At 42.6% G+C, this 22595-nt stretch overlaps 1 protein-coding gene across 3 annotated transcripts in view; it reads right to left on the minus strand.

The window, feature by feature from the left end:
* Positions 1-22595, minus strand: part of Chd6 (chromodomain helicase DNA binding protein 6) — a 199330-nt gene that overhangs the window by 99920 nt on the left and 76815 nt on the right. For all 3 annotated transcript variants that reach the window (XM_045156931.1, XM_045156929.1, XM_045156930.1), the window contains exons 4-6: positions 12975-13122; positions 11147-11296; positions 621-683 (exon numbers count right to left, since the gene is read on the minus strand). In XM_045156931.1, coding sequence (XP_045012866.1) covers positions 621-683; positions 11147-11296; positions 12975-13122 — 361 coding nt within the window. The remainder of the gene's footprint in view (positions 1-620; positions 684-11146; positions 11297-12974; positions 13123-22595) is intronic.

The raw sequence follows: 22595 nt of genomic DNA on the forward strand, positions 1-22595 counted from the left end.
TCTGGATACACAGCTGTTCAATACAGGGAAGAGAAAAACGGATCTTCTTGGTAGCCTTCCAAGGTCTGGGTGAGAAGCGCTTTCAGCTGATAAACCCAAGCTGATCCAGGACTGACAAATGCCAGGACCACAGCCCTTTGCAGAAGCAACTTCTGTTAGCGCTGGCCTCCCCCGATACCCTCCATGCTGAAACAACAGTAAGCAGATAAGGACTCTGTGCTTTCACCATCATCCACATTCTCTCATACATGGAATTTGCTCTAGGAGATTCATACAAGAGCCTAAGAAGCCTAAAGGGAAAAAAAAAAAAAAAAAAAAAAAAAAACCACTATATTTCCATCAGGGTTCTTTTTCCCTCTCTTCTTGGCCTCTGACTTACAAACAGAAGAGGGGGGATAAAAATACCTTCTGTTAGGATGATAATAAGAGAAAACTATCAACCTAAGCAACTCAAGATATTTAGGAACATTATTTCCCAACTCTTCCATGCACTGTAAAGGTGTGTTTACTAGCATACAGCACTCTTGCCAAAAATGATCACTGAGGTTCTCCAGGCAAGTCCTTCTTCACTGGCACAAGCTATGCTAGTGACATAAAAACATGCAACATGAGCCACTGACCTCTTGGACAGTCTTAGACGCCAGGATCTTCTCAATGATGTTTGCATCATCTTCTGGAGGCTCCTAGAGAACAAATGCACTGGTAACAACCAAGACTCTGAAGGAAAAACTCCGTAGGAAGTATAGTCTGAGCAGGAGACCTAAAGCAAAGTGCTTCTGACAGAAGTTTCAGATTTCAGAGCTTTTCAGATTCTGTGCTATTTGCAGACTACCAACTAAGTGCCCTTCATCCTAAATGGCGAATGTCATGTTGTCACTCAAAAATTTTTTAAATTTAAAAGCACTTTAGATTAGGGATTTTTGGATTAAAGATACTTAACTTGTACTGTCATAGTGACTACTTTATTCAAAAATAGTTTATTCAAAATACTACTTTATTCAAAAGCCCACACAGACCACTGAACACTGAATAATTCCTAGAAGACCAAACATTTTTCAAAGCTAGAAATCAAAAAGGCACAGAGGAGCCATTCTGTTATTTAGACTCAATTTCAGATTATATCACCAACCCCCACCCAGAAAAGGCCCCGATAGTTACTACTGTGGAGACTCGACATGCGTCAAAGTGGTGAGAGTGTGTGACAGTGAGTGTTTATGCTGAAGTCACCCCTCCACGGCTTAGGGGACATTTCAGAAATGGGGAGTAGAAACAATGTAAGTAAGCCAGAAGATGGGGAGGAATGCTTTGTAACACTGTCTTCCAGACATCAAGAGGCCATTCCATTTATGACCCCACAGGGGCTCTTGTTACCTGTCATGCATCATGGAGGAGAAAAAACATCAAAGTAAATGGGGGATTAGTTAGAAAGAAGAAGGGCTTCATTAGAAGAGATGAGAAGAGAATTATGACCAAAATACATTATGTATATAAATGAAAATTATCAGTAAGTTTAAAAAATTGGTTGTGAGACTTCCCTTCTCTGTATAGATGATACATTTTGCTATATAAAAACTTCAAAAAGCTATAAACAGAAATATAGGGCCTTAGAATCAAATCAGATGATCTGGATCCAAACACATTCCAATTATTAACTTTCACAGTGCTCATTCCCTCTCCTCCCCCAACTTTTTAAAGACAGGGTCTTGCTACCTAGCAAGATTCGTACAGGCTTGAACTTATGATCCTCTTGAGAGCCAGGACTGCATATGTGCAAACAGGCCTAATGATGAGAACCCAAAGGGGTCCCCAAAGCAAGAGAATTTCTCCCAAGAGGCTCTGGCTGAATCTGGAGGAAGCTCAGGAAATGAGGTCTTAGGCAGCAGACAAATTAAAATTTCAGTTTCAGGGTGCTGAGTGACCAAATTTTCACTAAGCTAGGTCATCCCTTGCTTTGGGGCCTCATTTGGTTCCCAATAATTTCTTCAGCTCTGTATACGTGGGTCAGCATCAGGCTCAGAGGTTTCCTCTTCCACCTAGAACAGTCTCTTTGGGCCAACCCTGATGCTCAGCCTGCTCCTAGAACTGAAGGGTGACTTCAGAGAAGCAAACAGCCCAGGACAATCATCTCACCTAGGAATGACTCTTCAGTGCTTGCCATTTTAGTTCATCCAATGCTGCTTCCAGAGCTGTCAGAGGTCTTTAAAAATATTCCTTTTACAACTTACCATTTTTTAGTTGAATGCTGGCCTGTCATGACCTACTACTTCACTGGCCTAGTTTTGGGTTTTCTTTTTTCTATCTACACTGATCTACTCCAGTCTCATTATTTTAAATACTGGTCCTAGTGTGATACTACCAAATTTATTAATATGGCTTAGACTCTCTCTCTAGACAGCAAACTCATATATCTGATTATTATTTGCTATCTTCACTTACCTATTTTCAAGTTGAAAATATCTAAGAACTAAACTCTTGGTCTCCTAGCCAGCCCTCACTCCACAGCCTGCTCCCTCAACTAAACAATCTTTTCCTATCTGAGTTAAGGGGAACTCTCATCTTCTTAGGTGCTCAAATTAAAAATTCTGATATATCCCCTGACTGTTTTTTCTCTATATGACATTATTAGTTACTTTTCTTTTTACCGTGGGGAAAGATACTCAACAAAAGCAACCTAAGATTTATTTTGGCTCATGGTTTGAAGAAAGGCAAGGCAGCAGAAACAAGCGGTTGTTGGTCCCTCTGAGCCTACAGCCAGGAAGCAGAGAAAGAGGAAGGCTGGTGTTGGGCTGTTTTCTTTCATGTTCCTCTTTAGTCCGTGTTTCCTGTCCATTGGATGGTACTGCCAACGTTAAATTAAGGGTGGTTATCCTTCCTCAGTGCTCTGTCTGGAAGCACCTCAGAGGCACTTAAGAGATGTGCCCCTAGGTGAATCTAAATCCAGTAAAGCCGACAATGAAGATTAACCATCACATAACCATATTCCACTGGCCAAGAAATCTTGTCGCCTCCTATTCAAAAGTTTCTCATCTTCTTCTCTGCTTACCACTTGAGTGAATTAGGAGCAGCTTTAAGAATGAAGCAATGGGTGAGGCAGATCTACTGTCTAGCACTGTACTTTCTCTAGTGCTGATCACTGCCCCAACCTGCTCAAGTTCTATGTATGCCAGATGAGCAGCAAGAATGTATTTGGAGCCGGGCATGGTGGCGCATGCCTTTAATCCCAACACTTGAGAGAAGGATGATCACCCTGAGACTACATAGTGAATTCCAGGTCAGCCTAAGCTATAGTGAGACCCTACCTCTAACTCCGCCCCCCAAAAAAGAATATATTTGGGCTGGAGATTGCTTAAGTGGTTAAGGCATTTGCCTGCAAAGTCAAAGGATCCTGGTTCAACTCTCCAGGACTCATGTAAGCCAGACGCACAAGGGGGTGCATGTGTCTGGAGTTTGTCTGCAGTGGCTGGTGGCCCTGGCGCACCCATTCTTTTTCTTGTTCTCAAGTAAATAAGTTAGATTACATTAAAGTATTAAAAAAGAATATATTTATGCAGATACAGACTAAAAGGAATGCCTTCTCATTCACTATCACACCAGCAGTTTCAAACATTCTCTTATTCTTAACCATCACAAGGAACACGTACAGCTCTAGTGGCAGCATTGTTAAGCATCATGAAGAGTCGGCATGATGGCTTCTAGTGGCAGGATTTCTGGAGTACTTTACAAGGCCCTCAGCTGAAGAAATGTTGGCACGGGGATGAGGAAAGCACAAGACACGACCTTTGGAGAACTTGAAACATTCCTTGTTACAGAAAACTTTCCAGTAAAAGTGAACAAGTGTAAGTCATTCCAATTTATTTTTTGCCAATAGTTTAAGGATGGGGATTCAACACCAGTGCTAAAGAACTGAAGGCATATAACAAGAGTTATAAAGCACACTCAAGTCAGAGCCAACACTCAGCTCATAAAGATGAAAAATTCTGTGTGCCTTCTCCTGAAGTTTTCCAGCAAACCTGACTTTCAGAATTTTCATTTACCTAATTTTCTCCATCATTCTTCTAACCACATACACAGCCCTGACTAGTACACTTTGTATTTCCTCATTTTTTTTGTTAGCTTTATATAAATTGAATCGTGTTGTAAACATTTTTTTAAAGAATAAATAATGATCATCAAATACTATGAACAGAGCCAAATGTGCTGGCGCATCTTGGGGAGGCTGAGGCAGGAAGATTGAGAGCTCATAGCCAGTCTGGGCTATTACAGTGAGTTTTAGATTTGCCTGTGCCACAGAGACCCTGTCAAACACCACTCCTGAGAACAGGTTTTTATTCTATCTTAATAAAGGAAAATGAAATAACATTGGTAAAATGCCCATCCAGGCAGGAGGGAAATGGGAATGTCAGAATCTTTCCCCCCTAAACAGAGATTTTGCATAAGCATGATCATGTGTGTATAAACATTCAGTATATACAGATACACACAGATATAAACTAAACCTGCCTGCCAAGCGTACTTCCACAACAGCCATCTGCTCTTAGCTGCTTGGAAGTGTGTCAAATCATCCTTCAAAGAGGGCCATTTTAATTCATTCACTTGTATATCAGACAATCATATCAGTTAAAATTTTTATTCTCAAAGAAAACTTGAAAACTTTTGATCCTATTTACTCCCAACCTCAACTAACCAATTCACTAAGCAAATCCCTTTCAAATCGGTCACTGAACATTCAAAAGTGGTATTGAGGGTTGGGAAGATGGAACAGTGGATCTAGTGCTTGCTGCACAAGTGTGAATACCTGATTCTGATCCCCAGATCGCACGTTAAAGCCAAGGCCAGCAGCATGAGCCCCTACAATCCCAGCACATCTAAGACAAGAAGGGAGGGAGACGGGAGACTCTGTCAGAAGCTTGAGGCCAACTGGCCTGGTGAATGCAGAGGTGAACAAGGAGAAACCTTCCTTCAAACACGGCAAACGTGAGAACCAGCAACCAAGGATGGCCTATGGCTTCCATGTGTGCTTCCGGGCACAGGAGTGCCTGGACTCACACACACGGCATTGGGCTTAGGAATGGATTTCAAGAAGACCTTCGCTCACCCAGAGAAGACACAATACATTGTCTTGCAAGCTTATAATTTCAGCACTCTGGGGAGGCTGAGCCAGGAAGTTTACAAGTTCAAAGCCAGACTGGGCTACATATTGAGTTTCATCAAGCCAGCCTGTCCTACACAAATGCTAAATGATATGGCAGTAACTACAAATCCACTAAAAGTTCAAGAAGTAAGAACAATTTGGATTGCACAGAGCAGGTGAGTTTTAGTTAGGCCCTAATGTATGGTGGGTTAAACAAGAGAGGACAAGGATGAAGGCAGAATGAAAGGAACCCAAAGGATGACAGTCTAAGATTGGATCTGGAACACAGAGTCTGTCTTTTGAAGAGTAAAAGCAGTACAAAGAATGAAGAAGGGGGCTGGAGAGTTGGCTTATTGGTTAAGGAGCTTGTCTACAAAGCCTAAGGACCCAGGTTCGATTCCCTCAGTTCCCATGTAAGCCAGATGCATGAGTCTGGAGTTTGTTTGTAGTGGCTAGAGGCCTGGTGTACCCATTCTCTATCTGTCCCTCCTCAAATAAATAAATAAATATTTTTTTAAAAAATAAAAAGAATGAAGGGAAATGAAAGAGACAGGAAGTATGTGGCCACATTTTAAAAGAAACCAGATCTGAGTTTTGCCTAATACAGCAGTTACAGAAGAAATCACTGCAGGTTCTAGTGTAAGAGACTCAGAACACCAGAAGTTCTCCTAGTATGTTGGGAAAATGAGCTGGTACTAGATTAAGTAGGACAGAGACTTGTAACCGGGAACTGTGATACAGTGTGCTGTGGTGATCTGAACACTGGTTAGCAAAAAAGGTGGCAGCAGAAATCAAGAGGAAACAAGTATAAGGAACAACCTGGAGAGAATCCAGTGTACAAATTGGTGGTAGTACCCAATGAAGAAATGAGAAGACCATCCAGCCCAGCTGAGTGGACAGGAGCCTAATGGTGAAGGTGCCAACTGAGGCTGGGGCACGGAATCACACTAACTGGTACAAAGGCACTGAGCATAAAGCAGCAGCAAAGGACCTTTGGATCGAAGGAGGCCTGTCTCAAGGCTTAAGTGACTGCTTACAGGGAAAACTATTTGAGTGCCAATGGGAAAAATAATGCCAGGATCAGGAAATGGAGAACAGAACAGAACCCAGAAAAAACAGAAAATAGTCTTTCTTGTCTTTTCAATCTGAGAGTTAAACCAAGGCAAAACCACATGGCTGTTTGCAGAGTGGGCTTGAACATATCACTCATTCACTGGGCGCTTATATAAGGACAGCTAGGTGTAAGTCTTACCTTGTTTACTCTTGTTAAGTGAAAATGATCAAAAAAATTAAAACTAGGGGCTGAAGAGATGGCTCAATGGTTAAGCCGCTTGTCTGCAAAGTCTAATGAGCTGGATTTGATTCCCCAGTATCCATGTAAGCCAGATGCACAAGTTGGCACAGGTATCTGGAGTTTGTTTGCAGCGACAAAAGGCCTTGGCACATCTAGATGCACGCACATTCTCTGTCTCTTTCTGTGTGTCTATCTGGATCTTTCTGCTTGCAAATAAATAATTTTTTTAAATAAAGAAATTAAGCACTTATGCCTATGTTGCAAAAAAAAAAAAACAATAAATTACAATCTGATTATGGAGTAAATCCAAGCACGATACCCAGGCTGAGGAGATGGCTTAGCCATTAAAGGTTCTTGCTTCCAATTCCAGCACCCACCTTAAGCCAGATGCAAAGTGGTTCATGCAATCCCAATGTGCCTACAACAATGGCAGGCAGAGCCAGGAGAATCAGAAGCTCGCAGGTCAGCTAGTGTTGGGCCTTTGTTTGCAGTGGCAAGAGGCCCTGTCTCAAAGGAGGTGGTGTACAGACACTGGAAAGTTGTCACCTAATCTCCACATGCAAACTGTGACATGTGCACACACACAAAGTTTTTTTTAAAGTGATACTCAAAACTGTGCTATAGACTCTGAAAATCATAGTCACAAGCTATGAGTAGTTTAAGGGTTCTAGCTGATTCTGGACTTGGAAATAAATACAACAGCTGTAATATTACCAAAAAGAAGACAAAAATGCCGTGTGTGGACTCATGTGCACGCTTCCTGGGGCTTAATATAAAGATACAAAAACCCGACTCTAGAGTAGCTGGTGATTTAGAAGGAAGAAAACCATGAGAGCTGGAAGGCTCTTAAGGGACAGTGACAAGCCTAAACAAGCCTGAGTGCTCTGACGGCTCCCAAGAGGGACACTCACCTCTGGCTCGGGGACACATGGAACACCCCCAAGAGGGAAATAACTGAGCTGCCCACCACACAAGCAGAAACTAAACAGTTCTGCAAGTAGAGTCAGCCAGTGTGGCTTCGTTCAAATTAAAGTCCTTTGGCTCCAAAAGACAAAGCCATGTGAACCACCCCAACAGCTATAAACGAAAACCAAGACAGCCCTGGGTCAGCCTGTACATCGCGAGGTTTGCCTCTGCTCCAGGCACTGAACTGAGTCTGACGAAGAATACAAAAACCGAGTCACGGCCAGGATGGGAACATCTTTCTGGCCCCTCAAAATACACACATGATCATGAACTGTCCTCTGGATTCCAAAGTGGTAACTGGCCATCTTGAGCTACAAAGAATCATGCGTAAATATATTTTTAGCAATTCCCCACTAGTAAGTAACCAGTTATGATGGTACAACCTGAGGCTGGGATAAGCCAAGACTCACAGAACAGGGCTAAGCATGCTGACAAGACACTGCACAGACCTCCAGAGCCGGGTGGAGGGGTTGAGGGGCTGGCTAGTGATGACTCGATCCCCTCCAGACAGACATGGAGGTGTAGGGCATGCTGGGGGGCCCCTCCTCTGCCCGAACTCAAAGCACGCAGATACACAGGCACTGCCCAAAGTGCCTTGGTGGAAGGACATCACATAAAGCCTCATCTTCCTCAGTGACTTGCTGTGACACCGGAGGCCTTCAGGATTGCCCAGCATCTGAGCTCTGGCTTGGGGACACACGGAGTTTGGACACTGGAGTTTGTTTGTAGTGGCTAGAGGCCTGGTATACCCATTCTCTATCTGTCCTTCCTCAAATAAATAAATAAATATTTAAAAAAAAAAATAAAAAGAATGAAGGGAAATGAAAGAGACAGGAAGTACGTGGCCACATTTTAAAAGAAACCAGATCTGAGTTTTGCCTAATACAGCAGTTACCCATGCATGGTAAGCCAGGCCTGAGGGTTTACACTACACATCTACATGACTGCCTCCCGAAGCATCAAAGCTGAAAGCGCACACTGGGCCTCTTTCTTCTTTACTTTTGATTTTTTGTTTTTTGTTTTTTGAGATAGGGTTTCACTCTAGCTCAGGCTGACCTGGAATTCACTATGCCGTCTCAGGGTGGAACTAGCAGTGACCCTCCTGCCTCTGAGTGCTGGGATTAAAGATCGTGTGCTGCCACATGTGGCTTTGATGAAGCTTCTGAGGTATAATTAATTCAAGTTCAAATTCTGTCTTAAGATCCTCTTATGGACTGGAAAGACTGCTCAGTGGTTAAAGATCTTGCCTGCAAAGCCTAGTGACCAGGGTTCAATTCCCCAGTACACACATAAAACCAGATACACAGTGGCACATGCCTCTGAAGTTTGTTTATAGCAGCTGGAGGCCCTGACATGCCCATTCTCTCTCTCTCTCTCTCTCCTTGCAAATAAATAAATAAAATCCTCTTTAAGCGTTTTAAAATTTGTCAGACTGGCTACTACTGCCTCTTTAGGCACCAGGCAGAAATCAGAAAACTGCCTGAAATATGGCAAATGACTCGGCTAAATGGCTACTACTAGAAAATAAGATCCCTTACAGTGTTTTGACTACCAAATTAACTATAAAATTCACAAGGCAGGAGAACCCATTATAAAGTAACACAATTCCTATCACCTTATGGCAGTCTCACAGAGCTATTGTAACTATTTGTTTAAAAATTACTACGATGGGGCAGGAGAGATGGCTTAGTGGTTAAGCGCTCGCCTGTGAAGCCTAAGGACCCCAGTTCGGGGCTCGATTCCCCAGGAACCACATTAGCCAGATGCACAAGGCGGCACACATGTCTGGAGTTCATTTGCACTGGCTGCAGGCCCTAGCGTGCCCATTCTCTCCCTCTCTCTCTCTCGCTCTCTCTCTGTCTGTCGCTTTCAAATAAATAAATAAATAAATAAATAAAAATAAATAAATTACTGTAATGGCCAGGCAAGGTGGTACACACCTTTAATCCCAGCATTCAGGAGGCAGAGGTAGGAGGACCACCATGAGTTCAAGGCCATCTTGAGACTACACAGAGAATTCCAGGTCAGCCTGGACCAGAGTGAAACCCTACCTTGAAAAACAAAACAAAAAAGTTACTACAATTATAAATATGTCAAATTATTAGTCCTATTAAATATTATACTCTTCAGTTGGATAGCCCTTAGTAAAGGCATGACATCCACTCTTATGGGTTAGTCATCAGCTGCTACTAGATAACTGAGCTGGTTCATTCTGCGCCTCGGTTTCCTAATTATTAAGATAGGACAATAATCCCCTGCTCCTTGTTACATTTCATGCAAAGACAGAAAGCAAGGAGATGCGTACTTATATGAAAATGCTTTCAGCTGGAGGCAAGGTGGCTGAAGATCAGACGGCACTGGCTTCTGTGAGGCGCATGAGCGTCCACAAGGGGCCGTACCGCTGCTGCCGCTGCTCTGCAGGAGCATGGGATCCTGCCAGCTCAGCAGCAGTGGCTCCACAATGCCAAGCAGCCTGTGTCCCAGAATGCACTGCTGGCAGTGACAGCCCTCCTACACACAGCCTGCTTCGTATTTCCTTTGGAGTCCTCTCTACGTAGCTTAATGCAGACCTCCATCTTGTCAACATTGGACTCTTTCCTTCCCTGTCTGTATCCATCCTGACACCATCACCTGCCGGGCCACTGCTGCCAGGGGGAAGCACTGAGATGCAGATGGTCATTCTGCTCCTCTGCTTTAACCTGCCTTCTCACTCTCATTCGATCTATAGTGACAAGGCCACACCCCTTAGCTGAGACCTGAGGCCCTGCATATTGTGACTCTTCCTACAGTATGTCCCATGTCCTATCCTTCCTCAGATCATACCCCCCACACACACACAAGTTCATCTGCGTTGGTGCCATTTAGGAAATGTCACTCTGAAGTCCTTCTGCTCCTGAGCCCTGTCCACTCCTCCTCGGGTGGTCGATGCACATAGCACATCCTTCTAGGGCTTCACTGATCATAGCATTAGTGAAGCTCTATGTCCTCCTTTCCACTACACTACGCTCTGGAGGAAAGAACCAGACCTTTATATTATACTCGCAGCTGTACCGCAGCCCTGGGCTTGCAGCAGACTCAGACTCTTAGCAGCCATGGCTACAATTACTAGTCCATCTGACTGCACGTCCTGATAAGTAGAGAAGTCTTGACTACACGTATGACTTTTTTAGTTTTTTTTCTTCTTTTTTTTTTAGACAGGGTCTCACTCTGTAGACCAGGCTGGCCTCAAACTGACTCAGCTTCCTAAATGCTGGGATTACAGGCACGAGCCATCATGCCCAGCAATACTTTTATATTCTAATGAGAAAAACAAAACAAAATCAGAGATGAGACACATTTGAATAAAATTATAAACCATGGGTAAGCGCAGGAAGAGAACAAATAAGGAGCTGAAACAGAAACACTGAGATGACAGGCAAGGATAAGAGAGGCAGGAAAGATCTTTCTACAGAAAGACCATGGTTAATGTGTGTAGGGACGAGCCCGCCACACAGCAGGAACAGCACAGGCAAAAGCTGCAGACAGCCAGCTTTGGGCCTGAGAGTAATGAGTGGGAAAAGTCATTTATTAACATGGTTATCTGGTGAGAAGGGTCAGCACATGATCACAGTGGGTACCGACTGCTGAATTTTATGCTAAGTTCAATGGGAAGCCATTCCTAGGTTACAGCAGAGCTTATACAGCTCTAACTTGTACTTCACAAAGGGCCACACACGCTTTCAACTAGGCCAGGATACCTTCTGGCAAGGCCATACCTCTGCCTGCCAGGCCAGCGTGGAAGCGGAGAGCGCAGAAGTCCGGCCAGCTCCAAGAACAGCGATTGTTTCCCCGTCATCATCCACCACTTTGAAATCCAGGTCCTCGTTGTATTTTCGGCGCTTCACCTGCCGCCCTGAGCGTCGCTTCTACAGGACAAACACACCCATCGGAGCAGCTCTGTTAGGCAGAGGCAAATGCTTTTCACACGCATGCTGTCCTCTACACTCACAGGCCAAGCAGAGCTCTCTCACCCCCCACAAGGAATCTTCCTTAATCACTACTCTCTCACGAATTAGTCACCAAGAATGGACCTAGCTCTGATTCCAGGGAAATGTGCTTTATGCCTCCAGGGCAGTGACTTTGCCCTTCTTTCTATTCCCAAGAAACAGGAATGGGAGGAGAATTCCTTATTTTTTGAGTTCTGGTTCAATTTTATGACAACAGTGAGTTTTTTCTGTTCGGTTTATCAAAGCAGGGTCTTGCTCTTGCCCAGGCTGACCTGGAATTGTAGTCTATTCTGCTCAAATTCACTATACCTATCACAAACTCTTCAAAATGTCGTTTCCTAACCCAATACTAATACCACCAATTTTACTGGGACTTGGACTTTGAGAATCTCGTAACACGAAATGATATATCACCAAGTGACACAGTGGAAAGTCATTCTCCAAGGGCTCACCTCTAACCAAGCAGTCTATGCCTTTTACACATACAGCATGCAACCAAACAGTGCTGAAAAGCACCCAGGGTGCAGCTCTCTATCACAGTTCCCAAGCAGAAGAACCACTACTTAAGGGGTGTTCACTAGCTAGCGCATCCTCACATGTCATAGGCACATCAACACCGAGCAGAGGGCTGGGAGTGGTGGCGCACACCTTTAATCCCAGCACTCAGGAGGATCACCATGAGTTCGAGGACACCCTGAGACTACATAGTGAATTCCAGCTCAAAAAACAAAATAAAACAAAAAACAAACCAAACAAAAAATAACAACAAAAACACAAGAAACCAAGCAGAGGGCTGCAGAGATGGCTTAGTGGTTAAGGTGCTTGCCTGCAAGGCCAAATGACCCAGGTTTGATTCCCCAGGACCCATGTAAGCCAGATGCACAAGGTGGCACATACATCTGGAGTTCGTTTGTAGTGGCTGGAGACCCTAAGGTATCCTTTCTCTCTCTCTCTCTTGAATAACTTTTTTAAAAAAAAGTTCAGAGTCATTGTTGACTACATGAAGAATTCAAGGACAGCCTGGGCATCATAAAGACCCTGTTTCAAAAAATAAAAAACAAATAGAATCTCAGCTCTCTTTTCTTCTAAAATATACTTCCTAAGCACGTTCCCATCACTTTTCTACCAAGTCACATCTATGCTTAACTTTATGTGAGGGATTCTATGGAAGACCAAAACAACAACAAAATATTTCTTCCAGATCACTGTCCTACAAACACGGCTGTTTTTTGTTTGTTTGTTGTTGTTTGGTTTGGTTTTCTGATGTAGGTTTTCACTCCAGCTCAGGCTGACCTAGAATTCACTATGTAGTCTCAGGGTGGTCTCAAACTCATGGCCATCCTCCTACCTCTGCCTCCCGGGTGCTGGGATTAAAGGCGTGCGCCACTACGTGCAGCTTGGGAGACTGTTACTATAACGCTCAGGCTTGGGAAACAGCCTCTGCATGTGGTCTGCTTGCTCACCCACCAAGAGAGTAAAAGCCCAGGTCTGCATGTACGAGTTGTAGCTAGACACAGACATAGAGGAGAGCGCCTGGCGCAGTGTCAAGATCTGCCCCGCAGCCCAACCTCAGGCACACTCCCAGCCGCAGCTGTACCTGGCTGTCTGCAGACTCCGTGGACTCCTCAGGACTGCGCAGGGATGTGTTCGGCAAGCCCTGGTCCAGCTCTAAGCTCTCCACTGTGGTTTCACTTTTCCTTTTTCCTTTCTTCTTTCTCTCCACTGGGGTTGGTCCTTGCTCCTTGCTGTAAGAAATTCAGAATTAAAACTGTGAGACAATTCTGAAAATTAATATTTTTCATATGATTAAAATCATGAAATTATACCCTGGAATTATAGGAGTAAGGCAAACAATAATGGAGAATCGTTAAGTTTCTCTCCAGAAATGTACAAAACCATGGGAGGAAATAGCTACATGGATTGAGGCATAATTCACTTTACCACAAACCAATAATGACAACTATGGCTATGATTAATGTGATAAATACAATGAACATCTCATAAACCTCACTTTCAATTTAAACAAATGACTTCACTAGGAAGTTTGACTGCTTCACAGATGTTAAGACTCATCAAATTACAATGTCCCTTTAGGGGACATGGAAAGAAACATCTCCCTGATTTGCCATGCTCTTTGGAGGTCTACGTAGAAGGTTCGAAGAGAACATGGCCCTCTTCCTTGAGAACTTCAGGCACGGCAGTTCTAGAGTCAGCCTAGAGTCACAGCACAGGCAGCACACCATCACTTCCTCAGAGATGAGCAAGGCCCTACTAAGATACCGACTCTCTTGCACCTCCTACATCCTCTTCCTCACACTTCCCAAACATTTCAACTGTGCTTTGCTTAAGAGACTGAAACTCTGACCTTTAACCACAACTCGGCTCACAAGTGATGTAACTGCATGTAGTGCCCGGGTCCTCTGTAGCTGGCTCAATAAACATTGCTAAAGTGGGCACGTTACACTTCTCTAACTCCTGCCCTTCCTCAAGGGCAGCACTCAATGAGGTTAGTATTCCTGGGTGTGTAGACCTATACCTGACTCACAGTGAGAATTTGATTTATACTTAAGCAAGGTCTTTAAGGAATGGATAGATGGATGAATTAATGGAGGGATAAGATTACTTGTGGTTGGGGAAATCCAGGAAAACTTACTTGAACAAAGATACGCTGCACAGAGTTTTGGCAGAAATAAAAATAATAACGATGACTGAACTACTACTTATGTGACAGTAACTGAAGGTCCAGTCCTAAGCCCTCTCATGGGCTGTCTCCTTCACTCATAATACTCAGGTGGACAGCTTCCTTACTTTCGTTTTGTCATAAGGCATCTAAGACATACTGAGATTATGTGAGACTTCCAGGATAATAATGGTAGGGAACAGTGGAGATAGGTTCTGAATGCAGACAGTCTGTCCGTTTTGGAGGATCACCACAGTGTTCTTGGACAACAGGCAGCTGTGTGGCTGGACAAGTACACAGAAGCACTATGTAATAACTGGAAGGAAACACTGAGGGATCATGATGCTGGAGAGTTTTGACTTCACTCTACGGGAGAAGGGCACAATGACAAGTCCAGACTAGAGGACAGAAGACCTATGCTGGTTACAACCGATGAATGCAAGGCCAGGAGTGGAAGCAGTCAGTTTTGCAAATGACAAAATCTGGAGGACATGGAGAGTTGACATGGTCTTCCCCATTGAGGGAGTTAGTTGACAGTGTATGTGTGTGTGTGTGTGTGGGGGGGAACGCAGGATGGGACCGGACAACTGTTCAGAAAGGGTAGGTCCAGCATGTATACCAAAGCCAGCCAGTGAACCAGCCTGCTTAGCTTGAATGCTCTGCACCTCACAGACCAGACCTGTATATCTCTGAAGTGGCAGGCTAAGACTGGTCTGTCTGCCTTCCTACTGGGAAAGTTCATGATAAAAATTATTTAGGTCCCAACTGAGAAAATGAAACTCAAGGGGCCTACCATTTTAGAGGATTACAAATTTTAATTAAGGACGTATACCTTCAAGGAGGGGGGAAGTTCTTTCACATTTTAAAGATGCTAAATTTTCACAGAATACTAATCTCAATCTACATGGTTTCTCATTTAAAAGCAACAACACTGTATAGCAATTATTTTAACTGGTGAAAATACTGATGACCTCACTGTGTAACTTGCTGAACTGTCACCACCTCAGCCTGCAGACTGAAAGTTAAAAGTGGTAAAGGTCCTCAAGCCAGCTGTACAGCAGAGGCTGACACACAGGCAGCCTGAATCATTTCCTGACTCAACTGTTAAAATACCGGGTCTCTTTTTGGATACATAAAAACAACTGAATCTCCTTTAATGTTATTTAAATTTCAATAATAGAAAGAATCACCAACAAAAGCATTCTAATAACTCAAATACAGAAAAAAATGATGGCTTTTACTGTCCTCTTAGCAGAGGGTAGATGCTTAATTCTTTGACATAAATTTAAAGGACAATTCCACAAGCCACCATCTACTAAGGGCTGTGGAGATAAATGGCTCAGCAGTTAAAGGCCCAAGTTTGATTCTCCAGCACCCACGTAAAGCTGGATGCAAAATGACCCATGTGATTCCACATGCATAGAGAAACAGGAGGCAGAAGAGCCAGGAGAATCTGGGAGCTTGTTGGCCAGCTAGTCAGGTGCAGACACAACAGCAAAACAAGAGAGGCTGTCTCAGAAAGATGTAGGACAGGAGGACAAACACCCAAGGCTGTCCTCTGATCTAAACACTCACGCACACACCATGTACACACACATGCATTAAAACAGTCACGCTGGGCATGGTGGCGCACGCCTTTAACCTCAGCACTTGGAGGCAGAGATAGGAGGATCACTGTGGGTTCGAGGCCAGCCAGAGACTACATACTGAATTCCAGGTAAGCCTGGGCTACAGCAAGACCCTACTTCAAATAATAATAATGGTTATTATTATTATTATTTTTAAAAATGTCAGCATCATAAGCACATGCTCAGAGACCCACTGAATCTTAAAATCTTAAATCCTTCCCAACAGCTAAAATTAATTTCAGAACAAAAAAATAAAATTCATTTCATCTTCTAAATGCAACTACACTGTAGTAGAAAACCTTGTCTTCCTGTGTTTGTTACTTTAAATATTTATAATATATGCTGAAAACATGTATTTTACTATAAAACATTATATTCAAAGCTAAATCCAGCTCAAATCATAATTAAGGAACAGAACCCGGTCAAATATTTTACTATGGGATATGTGTGTATTTTTAGAAACCCTTTAAGTGATGAAACCAATTATGATGAAACACGTCCAGGGTCCAGTCTGGGCATTTGTGAATTTTCTTAGCCATAAGCCTCAGGGGGAGGGACAGCGTGGAGACACGGAAAAACATTTCAGCAAAACTGGAAAATATCTGCTGAAACCTGCTCACTGTTTGTGGGGGAAAAAGATAATCTTCTTGGAAAATCTTCAAAGTGATTTTCCGGAAGTTACCTTTGGCAAGAGAAACAATTTTGAGTCCCAAAAATTCTTCCTGGAGTTCTGAGGAAGGAAATGGCCCTTGTAGTTACAAATGGCATTTTAAAAAGGACACCAAGAAAATATCCCCTGCATTTACCTTCCAGGATAATTCTAGGTCAAGTGTATTTCTCTCTATGGAGTAAAGTTTTAAAAATCTTAGGCATGAAAGGTTTATCAAACAGAAACATTTTACCGTCTCAATTTTTATTACCTCTAGATGGATCTGATTGATGCATACTTGCTTGTTCATTGAAGTTCCACGTTCCTTAAAAATAGTGGGCAAGGGCTGGAGAGATGGCTTAGTGATTAAGGCACTTGCCTACAAAGCCAAAGGACCTTGGTTTGATTCCCCAGGACCCACATAAACCAGATGCACAAAGTGGTGCACGCGTCTGGAGTTCATTTGCAGTGGCTGGAGGCTCTGGCACACCCATTATCTCTACCTGGCTCTCTCTAATTAATAAATAAATAAAAAGAAAATTTAAAATATAGCAGCCAAAGCCAGGCACAGTGGCACAGACCCTTAATCCCAGCATTCTGGGAAGCTAAGGTAGAAGCCTCAAACAGAGTGAGTTCCAGGTCAGCCTGGGCTAGACAGAAACCATGCCTCAAAACAAAACAATAGCAGCAAAAAGAAAAGCAAACAAACAAAAAATAGTAGCTAAATGGTATCTAACAAAATAACATACATACATATGCCTTTTGACTCAGTATTCCACTCAGAGAAATCTATTCAATGGTAACATGGACACACAAACACATACAAGGTAATTCATTATAGCATTACTTGATAATTTCAAAATAATGAATATCACTTAAATTTCTAAACATAAGTGATGGAACAGAATGAGGATACATAAAATGGAGTGCTATTTAGCTTAAAAAGAACACTAAGAGTCCTATAAATGGATAATTGATTTCTAACTTGTATTAAATGAAAAACCAAAGTGCAAAATAGCATCTTATGTCTAACAATCCAGGGAAAAACAGGCTATATAGTTTATTTCTGACAAGAAGCTAAGCCACACCCACAACAATCTGTAATGAGAAGGATAAAGGAAGTAGGATCCTGGAGGAAATGGTGCTTTTCTGAGCACACCTTTTTAAACAGACTTGATATGTGGAAACATTCTAAAGTTCCTACAGGTTAGAAAAATGCCTGGCAGGGGAGCAGGGCACGCCTTTAATCCCAGCATTTAGGAAGCAGAAGTAGGTCTGCTGTGAGTTTGAGGCCAGCCTGGAACTACATAGTGAATTCCAGGTCAGCCAGGGCTAGAGTGAGACCCTACCTTAGAAAAAAGAAAGAAAGAAAGAAAGGAAGGAAGAAAGAAAGAAAGACAGACAGACAGACAAACAAGCAAAACCCACATCACCTAAAAACAAAAACAAGCTCAAATAATGAATCCAAGTGTTTTTAATGAATAACATACTACATGAAGGAAAAAGCCTCAATCACATGGATTAATGGACACAATATTTGACTATATATGTATGTATGTTCTTGGCCTTTGGGAGAGCTGTAGTTAGGATCTGAAATTTATCCCCCAACGCTCTTATGTTGAAATGAAGGTTTGGTCTGCAATGCAGCAGTGGTCAGAGGAGTGGACTTCTGGGAAGTGAAGGCTCTGATTGTTAGCCATGGAGCAATGTGTACACCGAGCATTCAGATCTTGATTTCTCCTCAGAGAAATGGCAGATTTCAAGGATAAAGTAGGGAAGATGGAAGCTGAGCCTGCAACATCTTGCTATGTCAGAAAGTTAAGAGAATGCTGAGAAAATAAAAGTGGAATGTCAAGATCATACTGGAAACATCTTGAAGAGCCTGCTGCCCAAAACTGGGACTATGTGACCACCAAATAACTGGGGACAACGAAGACTTGAAGTCACTGAAATGATAGGACACCATGCCAATGACAGCTAAATATAATTAATAAATAAGGGAGAAAGAGAGAAAAGTACTTTGTAACCACCACAGAAAAGATGGATCTGGTCTGAAGCCATCAAGGGATGTGAAATCTGGGAGAACAAGGAGTAAGATATTTGTACAATCTTAAATTGTCTCTAATAGCCTGCTTATTAGTTACAAGAGAACAAAGTATAACTAGACAACAGATATGGCCTTATTCTTAGCAAAGACACACTGGAATGGTTGGAAACAAAAAGGTATCAGTCATGCAAATTATTCTCAAACAGTTCAGGACACATGCCAATAGATATTTATCAGGATAAGTTATTATACATATAACACTATATAAATTTTAAAAGGTAGCAATATATATCTATTGCATTGGTGAAGTGAATATTGTATTTGGTGTGCATTTTTAAAAATACACATTACTGGGAAGATCCCATTACTCCTACCAAAATGATTGCCCAGGAAAGGACACATGATACAGATTAACGCCTTTTCACTTAGGTCATGAAGATGTGAAGCTCTGAGTCCAGTCCAGATTTCAGCCTTGAGGAAAAGTGTTTGCAAAGGACGGAGTTGATACCCACAGGATGCAGAGATGTTGGAGACTATCTTAGTGGGGTTTCTCAATTACACCACCTGATTCTGATTCCTTAAACCAGTGAATCCACAATTATTACTGTTTTAAACTTAAGCTAATTCAAGCTGGGTTTATGGTGCTTCTACCCAAGAGAAACACAAAGGCTAATTCTTCCTGTTTAACAGAACTTGAGACTGGATCAAAGCAATCTTTCTTTTTTTGGCTTTTAGTTAAAACTTTTTGTAGGATGGGAAGTAAGACAAGATTTTTGAGGCTCAAAGTACCTACTTTTGGTAGCCAAAAAATGAATTTCATTTTATAATAACACATGCATATTCTCTAAGAACACAATGATGCCTTATAACATATAAGAAAACCCCAATAAGTTGACTCCAACAAACAGGCAAGACAAGTATTAAGTATACCCTGAGAAACGTTTTATTTTGGCTTCTAACATGACCACAATGATTTGGGGGAATGTTTACCTTCTACAGTTTGTATTAGAAAGTAAGTAGTTCTTGGCTTGCTAAATAGAAAACAATAGTATCAAAGTACTTGGCAAGCAGGATTTCCCATACCTCTCCCCCCTGCCTCCACTTCTAAAACTGACAGTTAGAAATTGAGCTCTGAATCTGCAGATAAGGAGCAGGATATGGCCACGTCACAATATTGTGCTGTTACAAGTCTTTTACTATTCTTCATACATGGATTCTAGTAAAGATCTTATGAACCAAAACACATTATTTCAAAATGATCTGTCATCCCATTTTAAAATTAAAACCTTATAAAATGTGCATTACAGTCTTAGCAGGAAAGGAGTTACTACCACAGCCACTGAGAACAGCTCCCAATGCTGAGGGCTCTAACCTGGAACCACTCTTCCACTGACAACGCCTCCCAACGCTGAGAACTCTAACCTGGAACCACTCTTCCACTGACAACGCCTCCCAACGCTGAGGACTCTAACCTGGAACCACTCTTCCACTGACAACGCCTCCCAACGCTGAGGACTCTAACCTGGAACCACTCTTCCACTGAGAATGCCTCCCAACGCTGAAGACTCTAACCTGGAACCACTATTCCATTAGAGAGACAACCCTTCAAAGAAGTTTGCAGCCCTGCCTTCCCCCAGCCTCTTTTTTCAGGAGTACAGTACTAAAAGCATAGATATATCATCCTGAAAAATGCTTGCTAGCACACTTCAATCAATTTTCTTTTAATGTCTATGTTAATTCAGTATATAAACAGAATGGCTAGTAAATAAAATATACTGGTTAAAGAAAACAGCAACAAGGTGCTTGTTTTGGTATATGTGCAATCTGTGGTAGACAAACAGGACCAGGTCCACTCTGGACCTCAAGCCTTTAACTGCCTCACTGCACCTACACCACCAAAAGCAGAGGTCAGCGCCGGCTGACACTGCCCTAGTGAAAAAGGGAAAATAGACCAGGAGGTCGTGTACCTTCCAAGATGAAAATATGCTTTAACCTAGTATTACTAAAAGGAGTAAAAGCAAATGAAAATAAAAAGTCAGTGTGTGGGGTTTCACATGAATAAAACAAACATTCCTATGCACCAAATATGACTTTCCCAAGGAGAACTGACTGTGACTGAGAACTACTTTATCATTCTCTACATCCTGATGAGAAAGTCGATGAATTTAGAGTTTATAATGATTCCCCTATTTCAGCTTCTACCCAATATACATTTTAACACATGTATTTTTAAACTTTTTATTTATTTATTTATTTTATTTTATTGGTTTTTCGAGGTAGGGTTTCATTCTAGCTCAGGCTGACCTAGAATTCACTATGTAGTCTCAAGGTGGCCTCGAACTTATAGTGATCCTCCTACCTCTGCCTCCCAAGTACTGGGATTAAAGGCGTTCACCACTATGCCCAGCTTTTTTTTTTTTTTTAACTTTTATTTATTTGAGAGTGACAGAGATAGAGACAGATAGAGAAAATGGGAGCACCAGGGCCTCCAGTCACTGCAAACAAACTCCAGATGCCTGTGCCACCTTGTGCATGTGGCTTACGTGAGTCCTGGGGAATTGAGCTTTGAACCAAGGTCCTTAGGCTTTACAGGCAAGCACTTAACCACTAAGCCAACTCTCTAGCCCCTCAATATATTTTTTAAAAATTTCTTTCATTTAAGCAACCCCAATTTTTGTTGTTGTTATTTTGTTTGTTGAGGTAAGGTCTGCTGTATAGGCTAAGCTGATCTAGAACTGGTAACTAGGGTTACAGGCAAAGATTACCATGCCCAGCTTAGGCAACCATGTTTTAAGTTTTTATTAGCTGTTTTCTCATCTTCCTCTTTCATTATATATATATATATGTGTGTGTGTGTGTATATATATATATATATATTTATTTATTTATTTATTTTAGGGAAGGTCTCACTCCTCTAGCTCAGGCTAACCTGGAATTCACTATGTAGTCTCAGGGTGGCCTTGAACTCATAGCAATCCTTCTACCTCTGCCTCCCGAGGGCTGGGATTAAATGAGTGTGCCATCACGCCCGGCTTTTCATAAATCATTCTTATAGACAATTTATCTCCTTGAACCCGAGGACACTAACTTAGAATCTGTGTCAGCTCTTGAGAACACGGGGCTTGGTGAGGCTCTCCTCTCAAGCTGCTTAAGTCTTTCTTCAGAGCTTGGGCTTTCTACACCTATGGCAGGACCTCAGAAGTGGCTGTCCCTCTCCCTACTTTCAGGACACAGACAAGAAAAGGAGAGAAGCTAGGGCCTCTGCTCGCTACTTGAAGCTCTATACCTTTCCTCAGGGGGGAATTTGGCCAATGTCTTCAGAGAAGCTGCCTGACTTCAGCTTGGAGCAGACAAACTATGCGGCCACTCTGCAGACAGCCCTTCTCCAACACCTCCACTTCTGGCCTACCAGCCTCCTCTTGAGAGCTGCCAGCTCCACTGCGAGAAGCAGCACTTTGGCCTCAGCTACAAGTCTGGCTCCTGCATGTGATCTGAACCAGACTCCTGCACACAGCACTTACGCACCAGCATGACAGGCAGTTCTGTCCTCCCTCATCTAGAAACACAGTAACATCTCTCACCTTTGAAGAATCTACTCCCCCTCTTCTTCCTGTTGTTTCAATAAGAGTGTGGAAAAGAATGCTTGAATTACTATCCTAAAACTGGAAGTGTCCCCCCAAAACAAGTGTTCGTTGTCTGCTGGTGTTTGGACTGTACATCTTCCCTCAACTGTTAATTCATTTCATACCTGGCTCAATACTCACCTCTCCCAAGGGACTCCCTAGATCACTCTCCTAAACCCTTCAGCTATCCTCTATGCAGTCATGCCAGGTTCTCCCATTTGTTCATGCTGACTGTAAGGCTGCTGCTCTAATTCATAAAACCTGCTCAGCAACAGGGCTCACGGCGATGCTTCAGTGACACCTGCCTTCCTTCCCTTCCCCTTCCTTCCTTCTTTCCTTTACTAATCCATGCTCAATGAAAATGCTCACAAGCACAGCAAGAGAAAGCACTAAAAATACAGTGGAAATTAAATGAGCAGGCATTGATCAAGTAATGAATTTATCAACTTTCCTTATAGATTTGGTAAAGGGGATGAGAAGAGTAAGCAACCAGGCACTCTTGAAAAAAATAGCAATGGCAACAGCTCAAAGCTTCAGAGATCATTTAGATTCCTTTCCTACTTACCACAAAGCCCAGGGGGTTCTAAGCAC

Source organism: Jaculus jaculus, chromosome 8 (assembly GCF_020740685.1).
Source record: "Jaculus jaculus isolate mJacJac1 chromosome 8, mJacJac1.mat.Y.cur, whole genome shotgun sequence".
In the NCBI taxonomy this organism is placed as follows: Eukaryota; Metazoa; Chordata; class Mammalia; order Rodentia; family Dipodidae; genus Jaculus; species Jaculus jaculus.